The following is a 24,077-nucleotide window of genomic DNA, read 5'->3' as shown; positions in this document are numbered from 1 at the left end:
GTGGAGTTGGGTTTTTAAAATAGTAAACTCATGTTTCCGCTAGTAGTATTTCCATCTCAAAAGACATAGTACTACATGTTGTAGCAATTGGGTAAGATAGGAAGGAACCCAATCTATGGAAGCCTGGATGTTGTGTAAATTCGCCATAGGTGCTGCCTAAATACAGTGAAAGGTCTTTGAAGTATAATGCTGCATCCTGACTCTTTCAACCATAGGGTGGGTGAAAAAGATAAATACAGTAGGTTTTTTGTTGCTTGAAGAGTAGACTTCTTCAGCTACTTGGCTGGCTATGGTTACATGCTCCCAGAGTCAGATTTACCATTCAAAGAACTAAAGAATACAATTGAAAGGCAAAGTAATAAACATTGTTCTTCTGTTTGCTTTGGAAGGTTTGTCAAAGACCGGCGGCCTTCCATATCCCCCAACTTCAACTTCCTGGGTCAGCTCCTAGAGTATGAGAGAAGCTTGAAGCTGCTGAAGGCTTTAAAGACACAAGGGGAGAAGAGTGAGGGAGAATGCCACCAAGATCACTCTGAAGCACATGATAGCAACTGGCAGCAGACTCTGTCTACCTCAGAAAAGGCTGAGGAGCTATTCAAATCCACAACCTTGGAAATGTCCTCAATTGACTCTGAGAGGCCATCAGGAATTCCCAAGGTTTTCTCACCAATGACACTACAACAAGGACTGAATGGGTTGCACTTATCTTCAGAGCGCATCCAAGACACAAACCGGCTGAAACGTTCCTTCTCCCTAGACATCAAGTCTGCCTATTCCCCTACGCAGAGGCAGGTGACTCCAGGTCCTACAGAAGCAGGAGAAACACCCAAGCTCTGTAAGCTGGACAGCCCTTCAAGTCCCAATGGCACATGCCAGTTCTCTCCTCTCCCTGATAGCCCTGACTGGCCCAGTGGGCCCGACTTCCTTTTAGAAGCCAAAGTACGGCAGAGACGAAAGCACAGGCACCAAGCAGGCTCCCCCGCCCATGGGCTGAGCCTTAATTTCAGCGGGGTGTGTTCCATGCATAAAAGCAGCAGCGTGGAGGACAGTCTTAAGCAGACACTTCGGCTGAGCCTTCCCAGTGGAGGTCAGCAGCTGGCACAGCCAACATCCACTCCAACCTCTGCTGGCACTTGGGGGCTGCACTTGGAATCCCCTAGCACGCCTTCATCAGAGAACCCCTGGTACTTCAGCACAGACCCAGCAGTGGGGGGCGGCAAAGGCAGTGGGAGCGGGACTCTATTTGCCAACGCCACCACCTACACTTCATTCAGCTGCAGCACAATCCAGGCAAGCTGTGAGATCAGACTGAGGGAGAAGCAGCGTGGGGAGCAGCGGGACGTGCGGCATAGCTGGCACGAGGACACCACCACTGAGAAGCAGTTCAAGCGAAGGAGCTGCCAGATGGAATTCGAGGAGACCTTATCTGAGAGCAGGTCTCGGGAAGACCTGGGCAAAATCAGCAAACAGTCTAGCTTTTCAGGCAGCATGGAAATCATAGAAGTGTCCTGACATTCACCTTGTGAGATCTGAGAGCAAGCGTGTGTGCATCGGTGTGCGGGTGGGTGGGTAGGTAGGGGAATCCCTGTGAGATATTTAACTGGGGAGATGAAGGGCATGGGAGGGGTGGGAGTGTTATTTATATGCCTGTGTGTGTTTCCAAAAGGCACACATGCTCAGACGAAGAAGGCGGCAAAGATAAATGAATCCAAAGTCAAGAAACAGAACGGTGCATGCTTAGTGACTCCTTTTGGTCCTTCCTCCACCACCAAGGTGAACCATAGCCACATTCCCTTCTTTGGCAGGTGGAGTGTGTTAACTCTTTAAAACCTGGATTCTTTTCCTTTCGCATGTAGACAGTGCTTCCTTCTCCCCAGGGGAAATGGGAGAGCTGAGATGTAGCTTCAAAGATGGGGTAAAGAAACCTGGGGCAGGGAGTTACCTTTGTGTAAGACATCCACCAATTTAAAGTCTTTCCAGGGGATAATTATTATTGTTTGATCAGCAGATTTGCATGGGGAAAGTTAAAGGGAAGCAGGTTCTTTTCTTTTGAGGGTGCATTAGCAATTGTTAATAATCCGTTCCTATCTGACCTGTAGGAAATGATGTAAAACGACCCATCCACTCCCTCTGCAGGAAGGGAGTTCCCTCCCATTCCCATCAGGGCTTGACATTTATGTACTGATGACTGCTTTCCAGATTGGGGTACAAAAGTGAAAAGGCTAATTTTCAATGGCTTTTTTTCTGTATCCTCCCTTCCCATACTGAGCATGCTCCTCTGTGTTTCTCTGGCTAATATTCTTTAATGCTGCACAAGAGCAGCCTTATACATATATAAATATATATTATATATAATATAAAAGAGAGAAAGAGAGAGAAACACAAAGAAAAGACATTAAATGGTTTTACTACAGTTTTTATTGAGACAAATAATATTTCAACTTTTCTTTTTAATTTATTTGAAGTTGTTCATTCTGGCAATGATTTTCAGACAATGTTGGGGCGGTACTTCCAGCTCTGTTTTTACTGTGTATACTATTTAAATCTGAAACATGAGTTTCAAAGCAATATCCTAGGCCTGTGGCTCCTTCTGTAGCTCACGTCAGTGACACAGACACCCCCAAAAGTGGGTTAAGAAATGTCTGTGTGGGAGAGTAGGCGTGTGGGTGTGTGCAGCTGCATGTGTGTGCACTTTTATTTTTAAAAAGATGACAAAAATCTTGAAGACAAACTGAGCCAGGAATTCTTCTTAATGCTTCTTCCTACTTCAGTTGCATCTGCAATCAAAGCCATAAAATCTTCCCCTTCTTGTGTCAAGGGAAGGGGATTGGGTTAGCGTGGTAAGGGCAGGCACTTGTATCACTATGAAAAAAAGAGCCCTAGAGTAAGGATGGGTCAGTGGGATCATTACAAGTATTTCAACAAAGCTTTTTTATTTCTAATTCCTCTCTACAGATAGGGCATGTTAGACCTGGGGTGGTATTCCCATAGAATAAGTCCCTTTCCAATAGCTCAGGGTATCTCCCAAATTAATTATGGGCGACAAACAGGCCATTCTGTGCCCATACCGATGGGGTAGGCTACTTTGAATAGCTGTTCAGATACTGTTCCTACTAAATCCAGGCTTTATGGAAAGGGTTAGACTTGGGAGAAAATCTTGAGTTGTGTTGTTTTGGTACTATAGTAAAAATTGTTTTAAGGTTCTTAGGCCCTAGGTAGTGATCCTGCTGTAAAGCAGAGTCAACGTACAACTGAAAGAGCAAATTTCTACACTGTATACATGCTTACCATCTACCAAAGGAGTCCCTGCAACACAGGGATTTTCCAGTGAATGCAAATCAGCCAATGAAGTAGCAGTCCAAAGACAAAGCTGAACCAGTGAATGGCCAAACTCAAATAACCCTTGGAGAAAGGAAATTCTAGAGAGGGACAGATGATTTCAGCAAAAATTGAAAGGATTTGCTGGTCCATTCCCATCTTCCACTTCAGCAACCCATCTTCCAGCCCTCTTGTGTTTGACTAAGAAGATTACTGTGGTTATAAAGCTTATTACAAATCTTTCAAAAGCTGTTGATTGGCTGGGATGTTATCCACAAGAGAAATTTAATTCTAATCTGAATACATCACTGAATACGAGAATGTTTGGATTAGAGAAATTATCCTTCTCCAAAATTTCTTTTGTTTTTCAAAAATGACGAAAATGTTAATTTAAGTTGAACACCAAAAGATAAAGATGAAGAAGTGTCAGTTTAAGACATTTTGATAACAGAAGTAGATAATCTTAACAGATTATCTGTGTCCGCTGTCAAAATGTTGTGCATTGGATTTTTATTCACCCAACTCCTTTTCCAGTAGCAAAAATACAATAACTTAACCTAGTCATACTTTGCAAGTGGAGATCTGTTGTCTAAAGTGACTGCTTCCCTTTGCTTTCTAGTAGGGCTGGTCTTGGATGATGAAAGAGCTGGAACCAGTTTCCACTAATTGTACTAAGGACTGATTCAAACATTATAGCCCTTCACAATCCCAAATTGATGGGGAAATGGTTACCAGTCCCCATTCTCCTCAAGGGTGGCAAGATTTGCAAAACACTGGTGATACAGATGAAGGCTCCAATAATGTGGAGAGCATCCATTCCAGCAAGTCTAACTCCTGCTGATGTGGAGATCCTCTGCTGAGTCGGGGCTGCATTGTATGGGAAGGAGGCAAGGTATACAATACAGGTTGTACACAGGACTGCTGCACAAGATATTTTTCAGTATGCTCTACTTGGGGTCCATATTGTTTACATTGGCCATCACTGGTACCAAATGGAATTCTAGAGCAGAAGAATGAACAAGCATGTCAGAACAGTGTTGGCAATTCGGTGAATACCATTAAGACGGTATAGGAAAGGGTGACATGCCTTTTAATTGCTGACTGCACTACACTTCTTCCCTTACAGGGAGCAGCACAGACATGAGCTCAAGAGCTCCTGACACAGGGACACCATAATGCTGCTTCATCCTTTTGGGACAAAGGCACAGAGCTGTCGCTCTTAAAGCTGAAAGCACTCTCTTTTCCCCCATGTAACTGATTTTACATCCGCTCCTTTTCTATCACATGCTGGTTTTTTGAGCTAATACCTCAGGGTTATTTGTGTAGCTTTTAAAAGAAAAAAAATAGTCAAGATTCTTTATGTTCATTTCTCTTCTGCATTTATTTTCTTGTTGAATGGTAATTTTTTAAAAGCATTGACTATAGAGTCGTACACAAGACAAAAATAATAATCTCAGGTTCAAATCTTGCAAACAGTTACAAACCGCAGGGAGCAGCAATAACATGGGGGGTTTTTTTGCATCAGGTTGTCTGTTTCCTGGCAGTATAAATAGCTGCCTGTACAGAAGGCAGAGATTTTGTTATACTTATTTTGCCATGATATGTTTGAATTAGATGCTGCAAGCTCAGAAGTGATCCTGCTGACCTGTATAGTATTTTGGGAGCAGTGTGGCAGAGGACAGTGAGGTCATGGCATAGGAGAGGATATATTTTGGTGCATATATTGAGTTTGACCAATTTTTTGTTAACATCTTTGCAAGTAAGGTCACACCTCCTACAACTGCTTATTATATTTGGCATTTGGCTGAAAGTTCAGAATCCATCTTTCACCTGTAACCATGTATCTGAAATGTGGTTAAAGTGCCCCTCTTTAGCAACTTACTAATGCACATTGCTTTAAGTTACAAAAATAGTTCCAAATGACTTTGTTAGTACTTCATATTACAGATTTTTAAAAAATAACTTCCCTTTCTCATATTTTCTGGTACTGCAACCTATTAGCCTGTGGCACAAAGGGATTCAAGATGCCATTGTGTTCCAAAGTAGGTACACAAGGCCATCTTGAATCCCATTTTGAATTTCGAAACCATCTTGAAACTCATCTTGAGAAAACAATGGGATATATATCCAATAAAAAGGCATAGCCTGACCCAGCACTTGAACAGGTGATATTTTTCATCTTTCATTAAATGAGGCCATGCCTTGTAACTACATTAATAACTGAATACCAGTAGTTGTAGTAATTTTACATAAGGAGTAATGTTGCTTTGGTAACATAGGAGCATCTTTGTTATAAGAAAAGGAGCTGCTTACAAGTCATTGGTTGTATGTAGCTTGCTATTTCCAAGTTCTCTAACAAATATTAAATTATGATAATATGCCCTCGATTCCTCCACTCCTTTATTGAGAAGTAGAATACACCCATTCCTTTCTGACATATACTAATCCAAATTCATGTGTTGCTGACCAATAATCTTTTAGATAGTAGAATCAGAGCTACCATAACCCTGTGCATCCTAAATTACTTCTTCATGATTTCCACCCTCCTTCCATGGAGCTTACATGCAAACTATTCCTTTTTATTATTATAAAACCCTTGAGAGTTAAGGGGTTATCTGAAGCTCTTTGGGATTGAACACATTTTCATTTCATAACCTAATCTTCAAATCCCAGCGACCACTTACAGCCCACCCAGATATAAGGTTGCTATGATGTGACTAATCCTGAAATATGTAACTCAAAAGGCAAACTGATGGGGCTTAAACTTGCTCTAGAACCCAAATACATGATAGACAGGGCCGTAGCCAGAAAAAAAATTCAGGAGGGGTTTTGAAAATTTCGGGGGGGGGGGGGTTGAACCCTTAACACACACACACACCCCTTGCTACAGGCCTGATGATAGAGATTGTTCTGAACTCTAAAACACAAGTTAAGCTCTTAAACACCCAATTTCCTGCTGTAAGACACATTTAATAGAAGCAAAACTATTGTCAAAGAAAAGTAAGGTGTCTCCCCCTAAAACACTACAAGATAGAAATTGGGTTTCAGCTTCAACTGACAAACAATGTATGCTTCAAGAAACTGAACAATATAGCTGTTTCACAGAAATCAAACTACTGATTTTCAAGAGAGATACACACACAAAACTAATTCCAAGGCAAAACACAAGTGTGCACATGCAAAACCCAAGCAAAGGTATAAGGCACCAATCCCCTCTCCAAAAGAAGCAAATACACACAGATCACAGCACTCACTTTGCCATCCCATCTAGCATTCAAGATGCTCCCCATCATTTTAATTTTGCTGGGTTTTTAAAAAGGTACCTACACTTACAAATGAAATACTCTAATTTCTAAACGTATAAGGCCCTAAAGCACACATGTCAAATGCAAAACACATGGGCCAAATATATCCCACCACATCATTTTATGTGATCTGCAAGGCTTTCAATGTGAGCGCAACATAATTACATTTATACCGGCTTACAATTACACCTGGCTCATTGAAGGCAACCATCAGGCTGATATGACACTTGGTGGAAATTAGTTAGACAGCCCTGCCCTAAAAGAGAAACAAAGGTGTTTCTGGAAGCCTGCACTTAACTTTGCAGTATGCCAGCTTTTCAATTTTTTAAAATTAAATCTTCAAATGAAATAATTTAGAAGGAGCAGGGAGACTGAAGGGTAGCAAGAATTTGCCTGCTGGCACAGTGTTGCCTATGCGTGGCGCACTATTGGAAAACCCAAGACCTGAAAAATCCTACCTCATTTCAATGGCAGCTCTATCTTGGCCATGACAGTGGATACTATTATCGTGATCCTAAATTTCTGCAGATGCTTGGGATGCTATTGTGATATCACTTCAGTGTGAGCCTGACTCACCCTAATCCTCATTTATAAAGCTCATTTTATACTGTAAACTGGGATAGTATGATTTTGATATCTATTTTGTTACAAAGAATAGCAGCTTGTACTCTGATAACAATGCTGAAGGCCTCTGAAATCTGTTCCATGCTAACATGCATAGTGGATAGGGTCTGATACAGCCAATACCCAAATGTCATGACCACAAGCTTAGCAATTATATAAAACTGGTACAATATATCAAATCAGACAAAATCTTGCTCTTTTTGGAGCCTTGACATGTGCTTCAGTCTCTGTCCTTAAGCCTCAAATAGTTTCTCAGTGGAAGGATAGTTCAAATGCTTGCTTGCTTTGAAAAGCTGCCATCTGCTGTCACCTTGCAGAACTCGCTCCTCCCAAAATGGAAAGAGAAACAAAAGGTGTGGATATCTGCAGTCTAATTCTCTAAGGTACAAAATTGCTGCTAGTTTTCTATAGCAGGAAATACAAAACCCAAGTTAACCCAAGAGCTAAGCTGAAAAGTCTAATTGCATCCCCTTTCTAATTTTAGGAAAATCAGAAGGGGGTGCAAGATAAAATGGACAGAAAAATGGGAATTTATTTAGAAGAGAGCGGTTGATATCAAGACATACAAGGGAGTGAGTAGAAAAGTCTTTGTATTTGAAGATCAAATTTGTATTCCCCTTTGCCCCTCAAACAACACTTCTACTTGAACAGAAAACTTCTCACCTGAATCAGGCAGTCTTGCCATTTTGGAACTACCTTGCAAGGCAAAATCTCCTGTGCACTTCTAATGAAAACAATAGAAATATCCCCCCAAGCTTGTCTTGCTAGACTCAACAGCCATCCCTATCTAGTCTTCTGTGAGATGAAAATGAAGCCCTTGTTGATTTAGTACAGGTTTTTTTCTGGGAAATAGCAGCAGCATTGTAACTTGTTATTTTAGACCTAATTGATGAATAAATAAATGCCAAGGGATCATAACATTCAGTTGTAATAAGATGTCCATTCTTTGTCTACCCCATTGTCTAAAGTAGATTTTTTTTCTGACTCAGTAGCATCTTGAATGAGAACCAAAGTACCATGTATGGACTCATATGGCGAGGGGAGGCATTGCCTACTAGACTCCGCTAGTTGACAATCAGAATAAAAAGGGGAATAATTTGCATCATGGACAACACCTGTCTCACAGCAAAACAGAGATCAAGTCTTTGAGATTTGATTATTGCTAAGGGCAATAACAAGGCCTTAATATTGCAACCTGGCCTCAATTGGAATACCAATGATAATATTCTCAAATCTTTCTTTTAAATGTTTACTCATGAAGCTAAGTTCCATGTAGGGCTGGATGCTTGCGAGACAATGCGGCATATGGTGTCGGCAATGCAAATCTTGAAATGTAAGTCCAAGGTCAGCTTTAGCATGAAGCAGCTTACTTTGGGTGGCAGATTGATTCTGGAGAAATGCCATTTTCCTGCCTCTAACACTTTGAATTAGACAGAAATGCCACTTAGACATTATTTCATGAGTAAAACTATTCAAGGGTGTTACCACCCTTGTCTTAGATGGTGAATTTCTAGCTTGCAGCATCTTCTCCTTATAACAAAAAAAATGTTTTTCCTTCAGGTCTGTGCTGTGTTTCTTTGCCCTTCTGACTGTTCCCCTCATGCGTGCTCTCTGGTTTTATTTATTATTTCTTTCCTTTTTGTTTCTTCCGGTAGCCCATGTGTTCTTGTTCTGTTTTCTGTACTGGACACCATCCCTTTACAAGGAGATCTTTCCGGCCTTCCTCCTGATCCTAATGCTAACGATAATAAGCTATCAACGTCGTAATTGCAATGTATGATTATAGATTCAAGTATTTATTATATTATTATTATGTAATTTTGCTTATATGTATGTTGATCTTTGTTTCTCTGTTGTGGGTATATGTGGGCCTGTCCCATCACCACCTTCCCTGGCTTCAGGCACTGGTTAAAGTAGGTCAGTACTGTGGCATGTACGGTCATTGCATGTCTTCAGCAGGAGGAGGTGGAATTGAGCTTATGTTTAGGGAGCTGTGGATTCTTCAAAGCTTTGCCATAAAAAGAAACTTTCCCTAAACCACAATGCACAGTGAAAGGTCTGTAATGATTTCACACAATTAAGTACAGTATGGCCCCCAAATCTGTGGGGGATACATTCCTAGATTTCACATGGATACATGAAAATGCAGATAATAGTGAACTCTATTGAAATGAAGAACTTCTGGCCCAAGAATACTATAGAGTCAATCTGGAGAACCTAGAAAATACCTATAAAGGACATTTTGTCAGATGTGGATAAATGAAAGCAGGAATACTAGTCCCACTGATGTGAGGGTCATACTGTACTACTTCATGAGAAAGAGATGCAAGGTGTTAGCAAGCTTCCTTCTTTCTAAAGCTGCTGATCCCAGTCCTGGATCCCCAGTGCTGTTAGACTTTGGGCTTAGAAACCCCATCCAGTATATTCAATGATCAGAGATTATGACAATTCTAGTCCTGCAACACTGAAGGGCCCAAAAATTGGGAACACTCAACTCTTTATTTGAAATAAAGGGCTTTTTCACACAGGAAAATCGTAAAAACTTGCTAATTACAATGAAGTGTTTCTAGGTATACATGCCAAGGATTATAGCTCTCTTAATGCTAAAAGTTCCACTTTTTCTATATGGGCTATGGTAATGGACAATTCTGGCTGTAAATCAGAAGAAATTGAGGCCTGTTGATGCTTGGAAAGGATTTTCCATTTTCATCTTACATCCCAAATTCATTACAGACCTTTAGGAGATAGAATTTGATCCTTGTGTGTTTCAGTATCATCTGGTGACTAGTATCCCAGTGGAAATTAGTATGTTTCCCCTTCTCAGGAATTGGAGGGGGAATCAGTATTACAGAAAACAACGATCTGTTTTTCTCCTGTAATAACTTTCTTGCCACAGTACTTTCCTAGCAAATCAGTTTAGAACACTCATCATGTAAAGGGGCTTTTTGCAACAAAAAACCAGGTAAGCTGGGGAAGGAAATGCAGAATGAAGTCTTTTCATTGTAGTGTGTTGCATTTATTTATTGTTGCTCAGAATACTTTTGGGAAGTGGAGAAACTGAGTTGAACTAGTCTTCTCAGGAGGTACATCTACGTAGAATCCCATTTGATCTCTCTGTAACTCCACATTTCTGTTCCAGACGTTCTCCTACTTTCCAAACATTCATTGACAAACACTAATGCAGGGTGTTTGAGATGTTTAGCCCTTAATACAAATGCAGAACAAGTATGAATCTGCAAAAATATGCAACAGGTGAACAAGATTTTCTCTGGCTGTGGAGTTCATTAGCAAGAATTATTTATGAAATGGGAGTTGAATGTCAACATCTGTTTGTTCTGGGAATGGATTTTGAGTAGTGTCTGGGGTGGGCTACAGGTCGGGTGGGGTGGGTGAGGGATGAACATCTTGCATTCAGTCTGTGAGTGTGTTCCCTTCCTTCTCTCATGAGTCATGGTAACCAAAATGCATCCCCTTCTGCCTGCTAAAGGAATGCTGACATTGGATGTTGCCTGGCAGGATGGAGTGGTACACTCTGCCCTTGCTTTGACTTTATTTATTTATTACTGGAGGCTGTAAACAGCAGTGCTTTTTTACCCTCTCTTTCTTTTCCTTTCTTTTGTATTTGGGAACAATGTGTTGTAATAAATTCCTAATAGATGTTTTAACAACGAGTGTTGGGTTTTTCTTGAGGGACGGAGGGGAACAAAAGGAAAACAGACAAAGAAGGGTGGAACGGACGAAAAAGGAGATAGCAGCACAGTGATGCACTGGGTGCCTTCAGCACCTAAGAGGGTATCTGTATGACCCAACCAGTAAAACCTATTCTTTCTGAAGGAAACCAACTGTGAGGTGTGAGTGGGCACTTTGGAGGACCCAAACTGCAAGCTATGGAACAGGATGGGATCTGCACCTTTAGGACTCCTACACAGATTGAAATCTAGTTATACATTTCTGCCAAGTGTTGCAACACAGTTCACTGTAGTGAAATATATCAAAATGGACAATAGTGAACCCTATAATTTTCAAAGGGGCGAACAATGGGGGGAAGGTAAAAAGAAGAGAGTGTCGTAAATAACTGAAAATGTGGGAAATGAATGCACGTATATTGGGATCGTACTGTACATTTTAACATGATGTGGTTTGTAGGTGAGTGGGGCGGAATCACAGGTAGATCTGGAAAAGGACTAGAAGTTTAGATTGACACATGCAGAAATGACATCTAGATCACAAATACAGCCATGAAGGAGGAATCGTGGTGTTTCTAGTCACAGCTCACTCATGTCTATGAAACCAGAAAATCCACAAAAGATCTATGCCTTTCTTGGTCAACCAAAATTTACACAATCAATTACGCAAGCTTTCAAACCCGCACTGGTCTCTTTTGCATAGCCAACATGGCTACTCATGGATATATAATCATAGAAACTGAGAGCCGGAAGAGATCTTAAAAACCACCCAGTCTAACCCCCTACCATGCAGGAATACACAACCAAAGCATGATTGTGATTCCTTTGATGTCCCAACTACCTCTTACCCTGTTGTCACAATTGTAAAATAGGCCATTAAGTAAAAAGGTAAAGGTTTCCCCTGACGTTAAGTCCAGTCATGTCTGACTCTGGGTGTTGGTTCTCATCTCCATTTCTAAGCCGAAGAGCCGGCATTGTCTGTAGGGTGGCCAGCATGACTGCATGGAGCGCCGTTACCTTCCCACCGGAGCGGTACCTATTGATCTACTCACATTGGCATGTTTTCGAACTGCTAGGTTGGCAGAAGCTGGAGCTAACAGCAGGTGCTCATTCCACTCCTGGGATTTGAACCTGCGACCTTTTGGTCTGCAAGTTCAGCAGCTCAGCGCTTTAACACACTTCACCACTGGGGCTCCTAAAAAAAAGAGGCCATTAACAGAAAGAAAAACTACTTTGTTTTTCCCCAGTTACAGAAATGTTGCAGCTTCAGAATGCAGAAAAAGCCTAGTAAATATACTCATTGAAATAAAGATGTCCAGAACCCATACAGCAAATTACTGTCCATTTATACATTTATTCTCAGTTTTAAAAAATCAGAGGCATCACACACATGCACACTAATCTCACAATTGTGCTTGAAGAATATGAACTCACTAGCAAATCTGTCATTGATTGCCCAGAGAAAGCCCTCAACAGCTGTGCTTTACAAACCTTTGAAAGATAATTTTGCCAAATGAATCACAAAGCCAGGCTTTTCCTAAGCATTGCAGTTTTATTCAGGAGCGCATCAAGAGAGTAACAGTTTCAGACTGGTGGGTCCTATGTGCAGAAAACTTTTGATTTAATGGTCTGGTGATTTAATGGTCTCTGCATCCAACACAAAGTGAATAGTTGAACTTGAACAGTGCTGAAGGAGAGTCTGATTTGGCAATCTAACTAGCCCTAACTAGAATATACCTATTGGATCAACACATTGGTAAATCTAGTTGATTCAGTCACTCTTCCCTAGTTCAAAAGAATGGTAGGATTTAGACATTTGACAAAGAGTAGGCAAAGTCCAGCCCTTAGGCCACATATGGACCCAAATGGGACAGTATCACTTAAAAAATAGTGGTTTTCCCTACCCACAATTCCATTATAAGCCTCTTTTAAAGAAATAGAAGAAGGGGGATCAGTGGAAATTATCTGAAAATGAATCCAGAAGTGATTGGACATCATTTCCGTTCATGCATGGTCATGGATGTGTACAACAGAAAATTGTTCTGATTCACACCATGACTGGCAATCCCATCTTAAATTATTACTTCTGACATTTGACATTTCAAGAGTATGATCAACCTTTAGGAGAAACTGTGGTAATAATTATTTTTTTTATTGTTGTAACAATTTTCAATAGGTTTTTAAAATGTATTCTTAAATAGCAAAAATTGATTGCCCTGGGCCTTCAGGTTAAGGAGGGGTAACACTCCTTAAATGAATGAGGGCATACTTCCTCTGATGGCCATAGAAGCAGCGCTTACTGCATGTGAACATCCTTTTTCCACTACTCAAGCTTTTATGGAATCAGACTGGCTGCCAAAACTATAAATAAATGTTCTAGTTCTAAATATAGAAGCTATCGCAACAGGCTAAAGACTATTTAGCTTGTGCCTCCATAAGAGCCTGCCAATATTAAATCTAACATGGTTGAGCCCAGTCATACCATGACCACTCATGGAAGGCAGGAAGCTGAAGAGCTGCAAGGGGAGAATTGAGGGCGGTTGTCTTTTTGAACTGCTTTCAAACAGCTTTCAACTTATCATCCTTACAAGCCCTTTCTCCACAGGGAGGCTTTGTCAGGACCATCAAGAAACTAAGTACTTAAATTGTGCTTCTACATTCCTTCTAGATCCAGCCCTCCTAAGCCAAATGAGGAAACTGTTTGAGGTTGCAAATGCTAGAAGTTAGGACAGTGGTGCAACTACCACTACTGCTAGTAGAATTCAAAGACATTGCTGTGTTAGTCTGGAATATCAGAATGCAAAGAGGATCTTTGTGGTACATTTGAGACTAACAGAAAGAAAGAAGTTGTCACACATATTTTCATAGGCTGAAGAAATGTCTACATTGTAGAATTAATGCAGTTTGACACCAATTTTACTGTTTTACAAGGTCTTTAACCTTCTCTGACAAAGAGTGCTGGTGCCTCGCCAAACTACCAATCCCATGATTCAATTGCACTGAGCTATGGCAGTTAAAGTGATGTCAAACTGCATTAATTCTACAGTGTAGATTCATCCTAAGGGCCCTTCCAGACAGGCCCAAAATGCATTAAATTATCTTCCCAAGTAAAATGGGCAGATATGGGAGTCATATTATTATCCTCAGTACCCACCATACCTGGAAATGTTGAGAGGAGGGGAGAAATAAGGGGGAAATGAGACGTCCACTTCCCATTAATTAATTGGGAGCTTTTGAGAGATTTAGAAGGTTTCCACTACTACCTGTGATATGTGAAAATTACTGTCTTGGATGTTTCAATAGCAGGAACGCTTTCTTCCCATTATTTTTTGCAGAGGGTTATAGTTATGGACTCTCTGGAGGGCTGAGGGCCATAATAATAGTGTGCGGCACTCCCTTTTCTTCTCCAGTTTTGATAAAATCTTCCATTCCAACCCTTGGGGCGCCTATTATTGCCCTTTTCCTCCTGAGATCTCACCATGCATCTCATGCTCAGACTTCAAGGTGATCAGTACCCTAGACAAGTTGATGTGTTGGCTGTTGTATGAAGTGGGCTACATGTGACCAAATTGTCCTTATCAATCATTAAATTAAAACATCCAGACAGGCTTGTAGAAAACAATATTGAAAAAGTTTTATTGCATAATAAAATAAGCATTTAGCTTTATGCTGGTTCAACACACAGGCTATAGTTGCATATCTTTTACAAACAAACTATCACGTCTCCTCTATTTCCCGTTTCTTAACCCTAACTCAATTTCTAACTGGCCCTAACAATTTGATAGATAATCCTCTGGGTTGCTGTGAGTTTTCCAGGCTGTATGGCCATGTTCCAGAAGCATTGTCTCCTGACGTTTCACCCATATCTATGGCAGGCATCCTCAGAGGTCGTGAGATCAGCCTCTATTTTATATTCCTTTCCTCCTAGCTTCTTCCTTCAAAACATGCTACGAGCTGTGACTGGGTAGCTCTAACCCATCTTGCCCAGCTACTCACTTCACATCCCTGTTCTAAAGTATAAATGAGAAACAGGCCATTTGACTTTTAATCAAAGAACCACATATGTGCATGCTAACAGCTGCATTCGCATAGTCCATCCCTGCAAACAAAGAGCATGATTAACACATTAATAGGGGAGGGGAGCTGAGCCACTCAGCTGGGAGTCTATCTCCTGGCTTTATAGTACCAACAAAACACAAAAGACTATATATAGTAAATTCACAATCAAAGGCAGAGGTAGTCATATTGATGGTAAGAAAAAGATCCAAGATTTTCCCAAGGTTAATGCCTTCTACCTGGTTAATTCAGAAGTCACCAAAATGTGATATTTTTTTTAGATCATCAGATATCTCCTTTAGTGTGGCAGTATTAAATATGGAGGAGGGGCAAGGGCATGGGGGTGAAGTGATGTTAAAGTAATGAAGTCTGTATGGTTGAAGTGTTAAATATGGGAAGAATGGGATGCAGTTTCTCTTTAAGTTACAGCAGACATACATATTTTCTTAAACCCCTGTTCCTTTCACTGTAAAACACTGCAGCTACAATTAACTTCCCAGCCCCACTCTGCTGTAGTTATTTTTATTTATTCAATGTATGTCCTGTTTCCACCACACACACCCACAACATAGAGACCAAAGCATTTAATAAGTGATGGAAGCAAAACCACCATCAAATCATAGGTCACATTCATACCCATTAACTGAACCATCAAAATCTTCGCTTCTATACTTTATAGTACCACAAGGATACAAAAAAAAGATCCAAACCACAGTTATACTATTTTTAAAACACAGTAACCATTTTATTATTATTATTATTATTATTATTATTATTATTATTATTATTATCATCATCATCATCATCATCATCAAAGCACAGGAGACAAGAAACCAGTACAAGAAAACCGCACTACAAACTAGAGCTGACAGCTGGCACAACAAAACATTGCATGGAAAGTTCCTTGACAAAATTGAAGGAAAAGCTGATAAGGAGAAGACCTGGCTATGGCTCACGACTGGGACCCTGAAGAAGGAGACAGAAGGCCTGATCCTTGCAGCCCAGGAGCAAGCCATCAGAAGAAATGCAATTAAGGCCAAGATCAAAAAATCAGCTGATGACCCAAAATGCAGACTGTGCAAGGAAACCGATGAAACCATTGATCATATCCTCAGCTGCTGTAAGAAAATCACACAGACAGACTACAAACACCAACTATGTGGCCCAAATGATTCATTGGAACTTATGCCTCAAGTACCACCTCCCAGCAATAAAGAACTGGTGGGATCACAAACCTGCAAAAGTATTGGAAAATGAGCACGCAAAGATACTGTCGGACTTCTGAATCCAGACTGACAAAGTTCTGGAACACAACACACCAGACATCACAGTTGTGGAAAAGAAAAAGGTTTGGATCATTGATGTTGCCATCCCAGGTGACAGTCACATTGACAAAAAACAACAGGAAAAACTCAGCCGCTATCAGGACCTCAAGATTGAACTTCAAAGACTCTGGCAGAAACCAGTACAGGTGGTCCCGGTGGTGATCGGCACATTGGGTGCCTTGCCAAAAGATCTCAGCCGGCATTTGGAAACAATAGACATTGACAAAATTACGATCTGCCAACTGCAAAAGGCCACCCTACTGGGATCTGCGCGCATCATCCGAAAATACATCACACAGTCCTAGACACTTGGGAAGTGTTCGACTTGTGATTTTGTGATACGAAATCCAGCATATCTATCTTGTTTGCTGTGTCATACAATGTTGTTGTGTCAACAACAACAACAACAACAACCTGCCTTTCTTCAGAACCTAAAAAATAGATTTGGCATGGCCAATCAAAGGAGGCATTAAATAAATGTTTCCTTCTAAAGACATTCCACTCTTGAACTGAATAAAATTTGGACGTTCCATTCTAAATGTTCTTCCCTTCTCTTTAATTTCTCTCAATCTAAAAATCTACTCAGAAGCATAGAAAGCCTTTGCATACATTCTTAACGAGAAATTAGAATTAAAATTGCCTTGTCTTTAGGAATGGATAGGATTGCAACCAACATGTTGGACACCATTTTTAAAAGCCTAACAAAATTAGGGGAAATGGGGAAAAGATCCCAGTGAGGTAAACCACTAAATATTCTGTGTAGGTAGCCTGCAGGTATATATGCACATAATCTGCTTGAGAAGGGGAAAATATTGGGTGGAATCCTTTTAGTGTTATATGCAACACATAGGGGTAGCTTACATGTGGGCTTTTTTTTTTTTTTGATAGCTACATAAAGCTATTCCTTAGCCCTTTGCATTCTGGCCCAAACTTTCTCCCCAAATAGCTATCAAACTCTGTGAAAAGCATCAGTGGTAGGTTGCTTATGACATGTGGAGGCAATTCAGATGGTGAAGATGCAACTACTCTGAGCTTTCCGGGAAAGGAAGAGGAGTGTGGGTACAGTATAAATTATGTCCAAAAATTATGTTCTCTTTAGGCATTTTATAGGTCCTCCAGCACAATTATATAGTGTGCTTCTACTAGAAATTGACCATAGAATAATACTGGAAAATATTAGAGAGATGTTCTCGCTAGGCATTTTCTAGGTCCTCCAGATGAGTCTGTGGTATGCTTCCACCACAAGTGGTTCTTTTCAATATGTCACGTTGAGGTTCCTGGAGAGAAAAAGGAGGGTATAAATAAACTTTGTTGTTGGTGTTGTTGTTGTTGTTGTTGTTGTTGTTGTTGTTATACATCCAGGAACATATCCTCGTGCACACCATCGTTTCTTCCCTCCTCCAACCTGAGACCAGTTGCTTCCTGAATTTCTCTATTGCCTTCCCACTGGTAAGAAACAGCAGGGAAGCTCTTCTTAGGACTGATGGTGGTCAAGAAGAGGGATAAGGATATAGAAATATGCAGACAGAACTTTATGCTCCATCTGCTTGATATAGAGTTTCAGCCGTGGTTGGCCAGGAACTCTGTGATCACCCTCTAACTGAAGCATACCAGAGCTGCACTGGAGGGTCTAGGTAATGCCTAGAATGGATATTTTCTCAGATGTGGGTAAGTGAACTATAGGTATTAGTCCCATGGATACAGGGGTCATACTGTACTGACAGCTTCTGCTTAAACATTTAAAATCACATTTTTGTATAATTCAGATTATGGGCTGCAACTGGATGACAGTATATTCAGTTCCCACTATAAACACTCCAAGGAAGCTTTAACCTTGAAGAAGGCAAATGCAATGGGAAAGCACCACGCAGACCAGCTAGGAAAAAAGAGAAGGAAATAGGAAAGGAGATGGTTATAAAACAAAATCAAGCGTGATGCTATTTTAGAGCCGGAGTCTGCTTCCCACACCTCTGATCCTCTAACCTGCTTATTCCCCTGCAAGGCACCATCTGGGAGCAGACTGTGATTAAGAACAGCCATGCTGTGGCTCCAGCACAAGTCTGTTTCTTCAGTGACTCACAGCTGACTGGCCATGCCATTACGCAAAGGTGCCCATTACTCAGCTGTCTGCACTTCTCCAGGATGGAGCCTCTGCTTCTCATTCTGTTGTTTTCAAAAGATGCAGACTATTAATTGATTTCTGTTCACCCAATTTTCACTAAGCGAGCTACAGTCCAAAGTTTAATCAACCACAAGCACTGGGCATATTGCAAGTGGAAGTTTGTCTAACTTTCATATCAGTGCTATACTTTAGTTCCATCTTATAGACCAGCTTTGCACTATAATGAAGACTATGGGGGAACAGCAGACCACTTTCACTTGCTGAAGGCCAGTGATGGTGTCATATCCTCTTGCTTTCTCAGTTTGGCAGGAGCAGTCTTGATTAATCTTCTACTGGTTCAATTTTTAGTTGCTCTCAAAATATTTCAGTTTCCCTCTCTTCCTTCTCCTTTTCCCTTGTTGGTTTTAGCTTACCTCAATTGCTGCAAACTAAGTTACAAGATCAAAAATAATTTGCACTCAACTCAGAATTGTCAAGGGTGCTGCAGAATGTTCCTAGAAGGCTCAGACAAAAGCAAACCGCTTGAGTCTCTCCTACCTTATATGTTCTTCATCTTTAATAACTTTTGCCACCTTGGCTACATTGTGAAATTACTTAGACAAATTTCACTGAGTTTTCAGCTCTTCAGTTCGGAAAAGTAAACTGTTGTGAATAATGTGAAAGGCCATTTTTTTGTCAGCTTCCACACACTGCTTTCCTAGAACTCTGCAATGCAACAATAATGAAGGCTGAAAGCAGAGAGTGGAGCTCCTGTTCCCAAGGTATGGCTGATATAACTTGGCAACTGTACCAGGTTGTAAGACAGAGATTGTACCTGTCTCTTCAGCAGCTATGCAGCTGCAGAAGATGGTGAGATGATGGTGGCCTTACCAGTTTCATTGCCACCTTCCTCCTGTGGGGTATTCACGGCCAGTAATAAAAACAGTGAAGCTAGGCAACCCATAACAAAATTATATCATGTTCTTGGTATTTTTTCTTTTATCACTTGGTTTTCTGTTGCTATGTTCTTTCAAGGCAACTTGAATTTTAACGACCCAATGAATTAAAGATCTCCAAGTCACCCTATCATCAGCAGCTCTGCTCAGGTTTTGGAGACTCAAGTATTTGGCCTCCAGTCTATATATATGGAAGATGGTCTTCTGTTTTTCCTACTGCCATCTATCTTACCAAGCATTGTAGCATTTCCTAATGAGTTCTGAACAAATATGACCATCTCAGTTTAGCCATCTTGGTTTCTAGAAAGAGTTCAAGACTGATTTATTCTAGGACCCATGTATTTGTCTTTCTAGCTTAACCTCAGTGGTAGCTGCTCAAGAAATGGGGATGCCTTCAGCTTCTACGGGACACTTTATCATTTCATCCTGAAAAAGCCACATCCTTCTTCTCCACCAGCACATATTTATCCATTCTTTATAAAACTATGTAGATAGATTATGGCATAATAAAAGCCTCATCTGAAGATGCTCTGTGTCCTTCTTCCCAAATGATCAGAGTAAGTATTCCATAAACTTATTTTAGGTATTATGTATTACATTTGTTTCCAATCTAGTCGATTTGACTTTGAGAAGAGCTGAATTCCTGTTAGGTATAGCTTACAGAATTTAGCCATTCTTCCTATATAATTGCCCAGAGCCAGATTTTCAGAGCATCTTACCTTAGTGTCTAAATTTGAGACAATCACGCCTGAAAATAGGTATGCATAGCTATAACTAAAGAGTTACTCTGAAAACTCCAGCAAGTCCAAAATGCTGTGCCAAGATTGTTCACTGAGACCTACCAATGAATGTATTGTGACTCCCTTGTTACAACAGTGTCACTAATTAGTGGTCTGTTTCTGGGCATTCAAAAGGTTCCAGCCATCTTCTGAAGCATTTTCAATGTGACTAGAGAGAAAACTTTCTTGGTGACCATTCTCAGACTCTGAAACTTCCTACTGAGGGAGCTTAGGAGCTGGTTTCTTCTCTATTGTCTTTCTGATGACAAGCAAAGATTTTTCTGTTTGACAACCTCACCTGCTGTGGAAGATAATTTAACTGGAGAGGTTCTACATTATTTTATTGATGAGTATTTTAAAACAGTACTTTCATTCATTTTACATTTTTGCACAATTAGGTTAAGTCAAGCTGATTCTCATTCAAGGGGGAAACATGGATTGTAAATCAAATCCATCTGTCACTCAGTCAATATTGATTTCAACTTTCTGAAATCAGAACTCTCAGATGCCCTTGCCACGTTATTGCATTTTGAAGTATTTTTTAAAATGTAATTTTGAAAGTATGAGAGGTCAACATAAAAACCCATGATCTGTGGGGTTTGCATTGTTTCAACAGTTCTCACTGTAGCTACAAAAGCCAACTGACTTGCCAGACAGGCTCTTCTGTTTTTGGAGGCTTCGCCCTGCCTTGTGGCTGAATAAGGAGCAAACACTTTGACTCTTGCCTGCACAGCAGTGAAGTCATCGCCTGCCTCCTTCCAGAAAAGACAGATGACATCAGCGTAGTGGGTCTGTGCCATGTAAACAAAACTGTACAGCCAATGCAAATGAAGCTGAAGGAGGCTTGATTGCACATACACATGCACACACGCACACACACATATACACACAAACCTCTTTTCTATTCTAACTGGCAGCTTAGTGTTCTCTGCTATCCTCATTTTTTTTATCATAGCGGCTATGACTGCAAACATTTCTTTGCATGTATTTTTGATGGACAGATACTGATTTGCTTCATTGATGACACAGTGTGCAAAGCTTGTTTGCTTAAGAAGAGGCTCCAGAATTCTTGGCAGGAGCTGTTGGATATCTGTTATTTCAAAAAGAAAATGATTATTTATCTTGGCCAGTTCTCACACTCTTATTGCAAATAGCATAACCTCTAAAGTGGGACACTCCAAGATTTTTTTCTGATTGATAAAAAAATTGAAAAGCACATCATTAGGAGACATGTATTTCACAGTCCATATTATGCAAGAACCTTGTTCCAATCACTCAAAAAGGCACAAAATTGAACCTAGCGGGCTGACCTAATAAAGGTGTGGCTATGGCTACCATCATTTGCTGTTACGTTTTATCTGTTACAGTGATTCCCAAATTTAGACCTTCCAGTTGTTTTGGATATCAACTCCCAGAGATAGCTGCTCACCAAAAATGGTGGGTGAGGATAAGTGCCCAGTGCACACAGCTATTTTGAGGCTAGGATCAAGGAGATGTATCATATGAAGGCAGCAGAAACAAAGGTTTATTCAACTAGCCAGATAGATGTCAGAACAGTGTAATCGCTCAAAGAACCAACATAATCCATACAGAGAAGTATAGCACATTTTATACAGTTTGACAGCTAATCGAAACTCCTGCTGTCTCCCCTGATTGGTCAGGAGGAAGCCTTAGCCAATGAGAAAATGGATCCTCATAAGATCCATCTTCCCATTGGCTGAGGCTTCCTCCTGACATCACAGGCCAAGGCAGAGAGTCCCATGGCAGGAAGAGAGAACAGCTGTGATTGACATAGGTCAAAATTAGAGGTCCATTTCTGTGCTTGCCTCTGAGGCCTGCGGGCTCCATTGTCCAAGCTGGAAATAATGGGTACTTGGCAGTAATAGGTTTTGGAAGCTTGGACTAATTCAGGGATTCTCAGCCTGTGGGTCCCCAAATGTTTTGGCCTTCAACTCCCATAAATCCTGACAGCTGGTAAACTGGCTAGGATTTCTGGGTGTTGTAGGCCAAAACACCTGGGGACCCAAAGGTTGAGAACCACTGAACTAATCTCTTGATAAAGATTGAGGCTTGGAAAACTGGAAAGTCAATCAGGTATGCAAATAAAATTCTTAATGAGTCCTGGAGCTTGCTGGTAATCAATCTCTCGATAAGGAGTCCCCTCACCCATTGGAAGAATCTGTGTTGTTTCCCAAGACAGTCACGTAGTCCAAAGTCACTATGTAAGTTCTGATATTTGATAACTTTCAGTCCAATGGATCCTGTGCTGGTCTGCTGTGCTGCAGGGGCTCAGTTGCAGAAATAGAATGGTTATAAACTGGAGCTGGTAGATCAGCTACGTGAGGATCCACAATAGTGAAGAAGTTAAAAGGAAAAATAAAAGAGATAGTCCCAATGGATCAGGCAGAGAGAAAGAGATGGGTCAGTTTTGTTAATTAAAGAAATGTATAATTATGTGTGTGTGAGAGAGAGTGTTGGTGTTTCTTGGGACGGCAGGATTAAGGGAAATCCATTTTATTTCATTTCATTTTAGTTTAGTTTATTTAGTCTCATCTTGAGGCTGAGAGGGTGAGGCTTGAACCCTGAGGTGCTGGAGGCACAGCTTAATCCTGGCTCTGGAGGCTTCCTCTGAATCACAAAGGAGGGTTGATCAGATTAAGGTGTGCAGGGCTTAATGTGAAGGGTCCGGACGTGCTTTCCCACCATCTGGGGGGAGAATATTGGCATCTGGGATGGATTTCATATTTATTATTAAATTGTTACAGGCAATATGGTACCAAACAGAAGTTTTACTCTAGGAAGGCTTGGTTAAAGCTATGGAACCGTCAGAAAGAAAGGGTTAACACTCAATAATCACAGAAACTATATATATCGAGAAATGAAGTTTTTGTTTAGTTGCGCCCGATCCAAGGCAATATAATAAAATACAAATTTTCTGATAAAAACGAGTGTCTAAATTATTGCCAGAGGATTGCCAGAGTGGAGACAGTCTGACACATTTAAAATGGTTCTACAGAAGAGATGATTTCAGTTAGTGTTGCTTGTTACCTGGTTGGATAACAAACAACACCAGCTGAAATCTCCTTCTCTACGCAGTTTGAGCTTGCTCTCTGGCAATGCTACTATCATCCCAGGCTCTGGGATTTGAGAGCCAAAACGTGTAACCAAATGGCAGCATAAAACATAAACCATCAACCAAATGCTATAAGTATTCAAATACTATTCTTAAAACCCACCTAAGTCTGACATCCACAAACACTTTTAAAAGCAGAGTTCTTGTCCTAAAATTCCTCATCCTCATTTTGAGGCCCAGAGAAAATGGTTCAGGGCCAAGCCTTGAGATCCTGGAGCTGTAACCTTGATGTATAGACTTTTCAGGATTAAAGCAAAACAAAACAAAAACATCATCAATCAAGCTGCAGCTTAAAATGCACCTTTAAAACATTAAAAATGGGCAATAGTCCAGTTAATCCTTTTTCTGAGCTGTACTTGGCTTCCAAATAGCACTTTACCAGTCCCTATGGAGTGCAGTTTGCAATCTGCAATTCCTACAGTGCAAAGTGTTTGTAAGCTAGGTGCTGCTGACTGGAGTGTGAACAAAGGAAACTGTTTTATATGTTAGACTGTTGCCCCTCCAGCATAGTACTGGCAGGTTTTCAGGCCAGAGTTTTCCCAGCCTTACTTAGAAGTGCCAGGCACTTAACCTGACACTTTTTGCTTGCAAAGCAACCTCCACTCTATTGAGTTACAAGGGAAAGCATCCCATTGTCCCACACCAGTCCTGCCCCAAATCCAACTAAGAGCAGAGATTTGTAGTGAGAAAGTATATTTACCTAAGCCAGCAGCACAGAAATTCATATCCTTCATCTTTATTCTCCTCAAGAATAGCAAAGAATAAGGATAACAAAAATTGAATAAGAAATCTCT

General features: G+C 40.7%; 1 protein-coding gene across 2 annotated transcripts in view; it reads left to right on the top strand.

Annotated features, from left to right (window-relative positions):
- dusp8 (dual specificity phosphatase 8) overlaps window positions 1-10,915 on the top strand; it is a 114,872-nt gene extending 103,957 nt beyond the window's left edge. For both annotated transcript variants that reach the window (XM_003214826.4, XM_008108119.3), the window contains one exon: window positions 390-10,915. In XM_003214826.4, the coding sequence (XP_003214874.2) occupies window positions 390-1,512 (1,123 nt within the window). In that variant the 3' untranslated portion in view covers window positions 1,513-10,915. The remainder of the gene's footprint in view (window positions 1-389) is intronic.
- The last annotated feature ends 13,162 nt before the right edge of the window (window positions 10,916-24,077 follow it).

This window comes from Anolis carolinensis, chromosome 1, assembly GCF_035594765.1.
Source record: "Anolis carolinensis isolate JA03-04 chromosome 1, rAnoCar3.1.pri, whole genome shotgun sequence".
Lineage (NCBI taxonomy): Eukaryota > Metazoa > Chordata > Lepidosauria > Squamata > Dactyloidae > Anolis > Anolis carolinensis.
The sequence above is the reverse complement of the archived record's forward strand: the minus strand, read 5'-3'. Positions and strand labels throughout refer to the sequence as shown.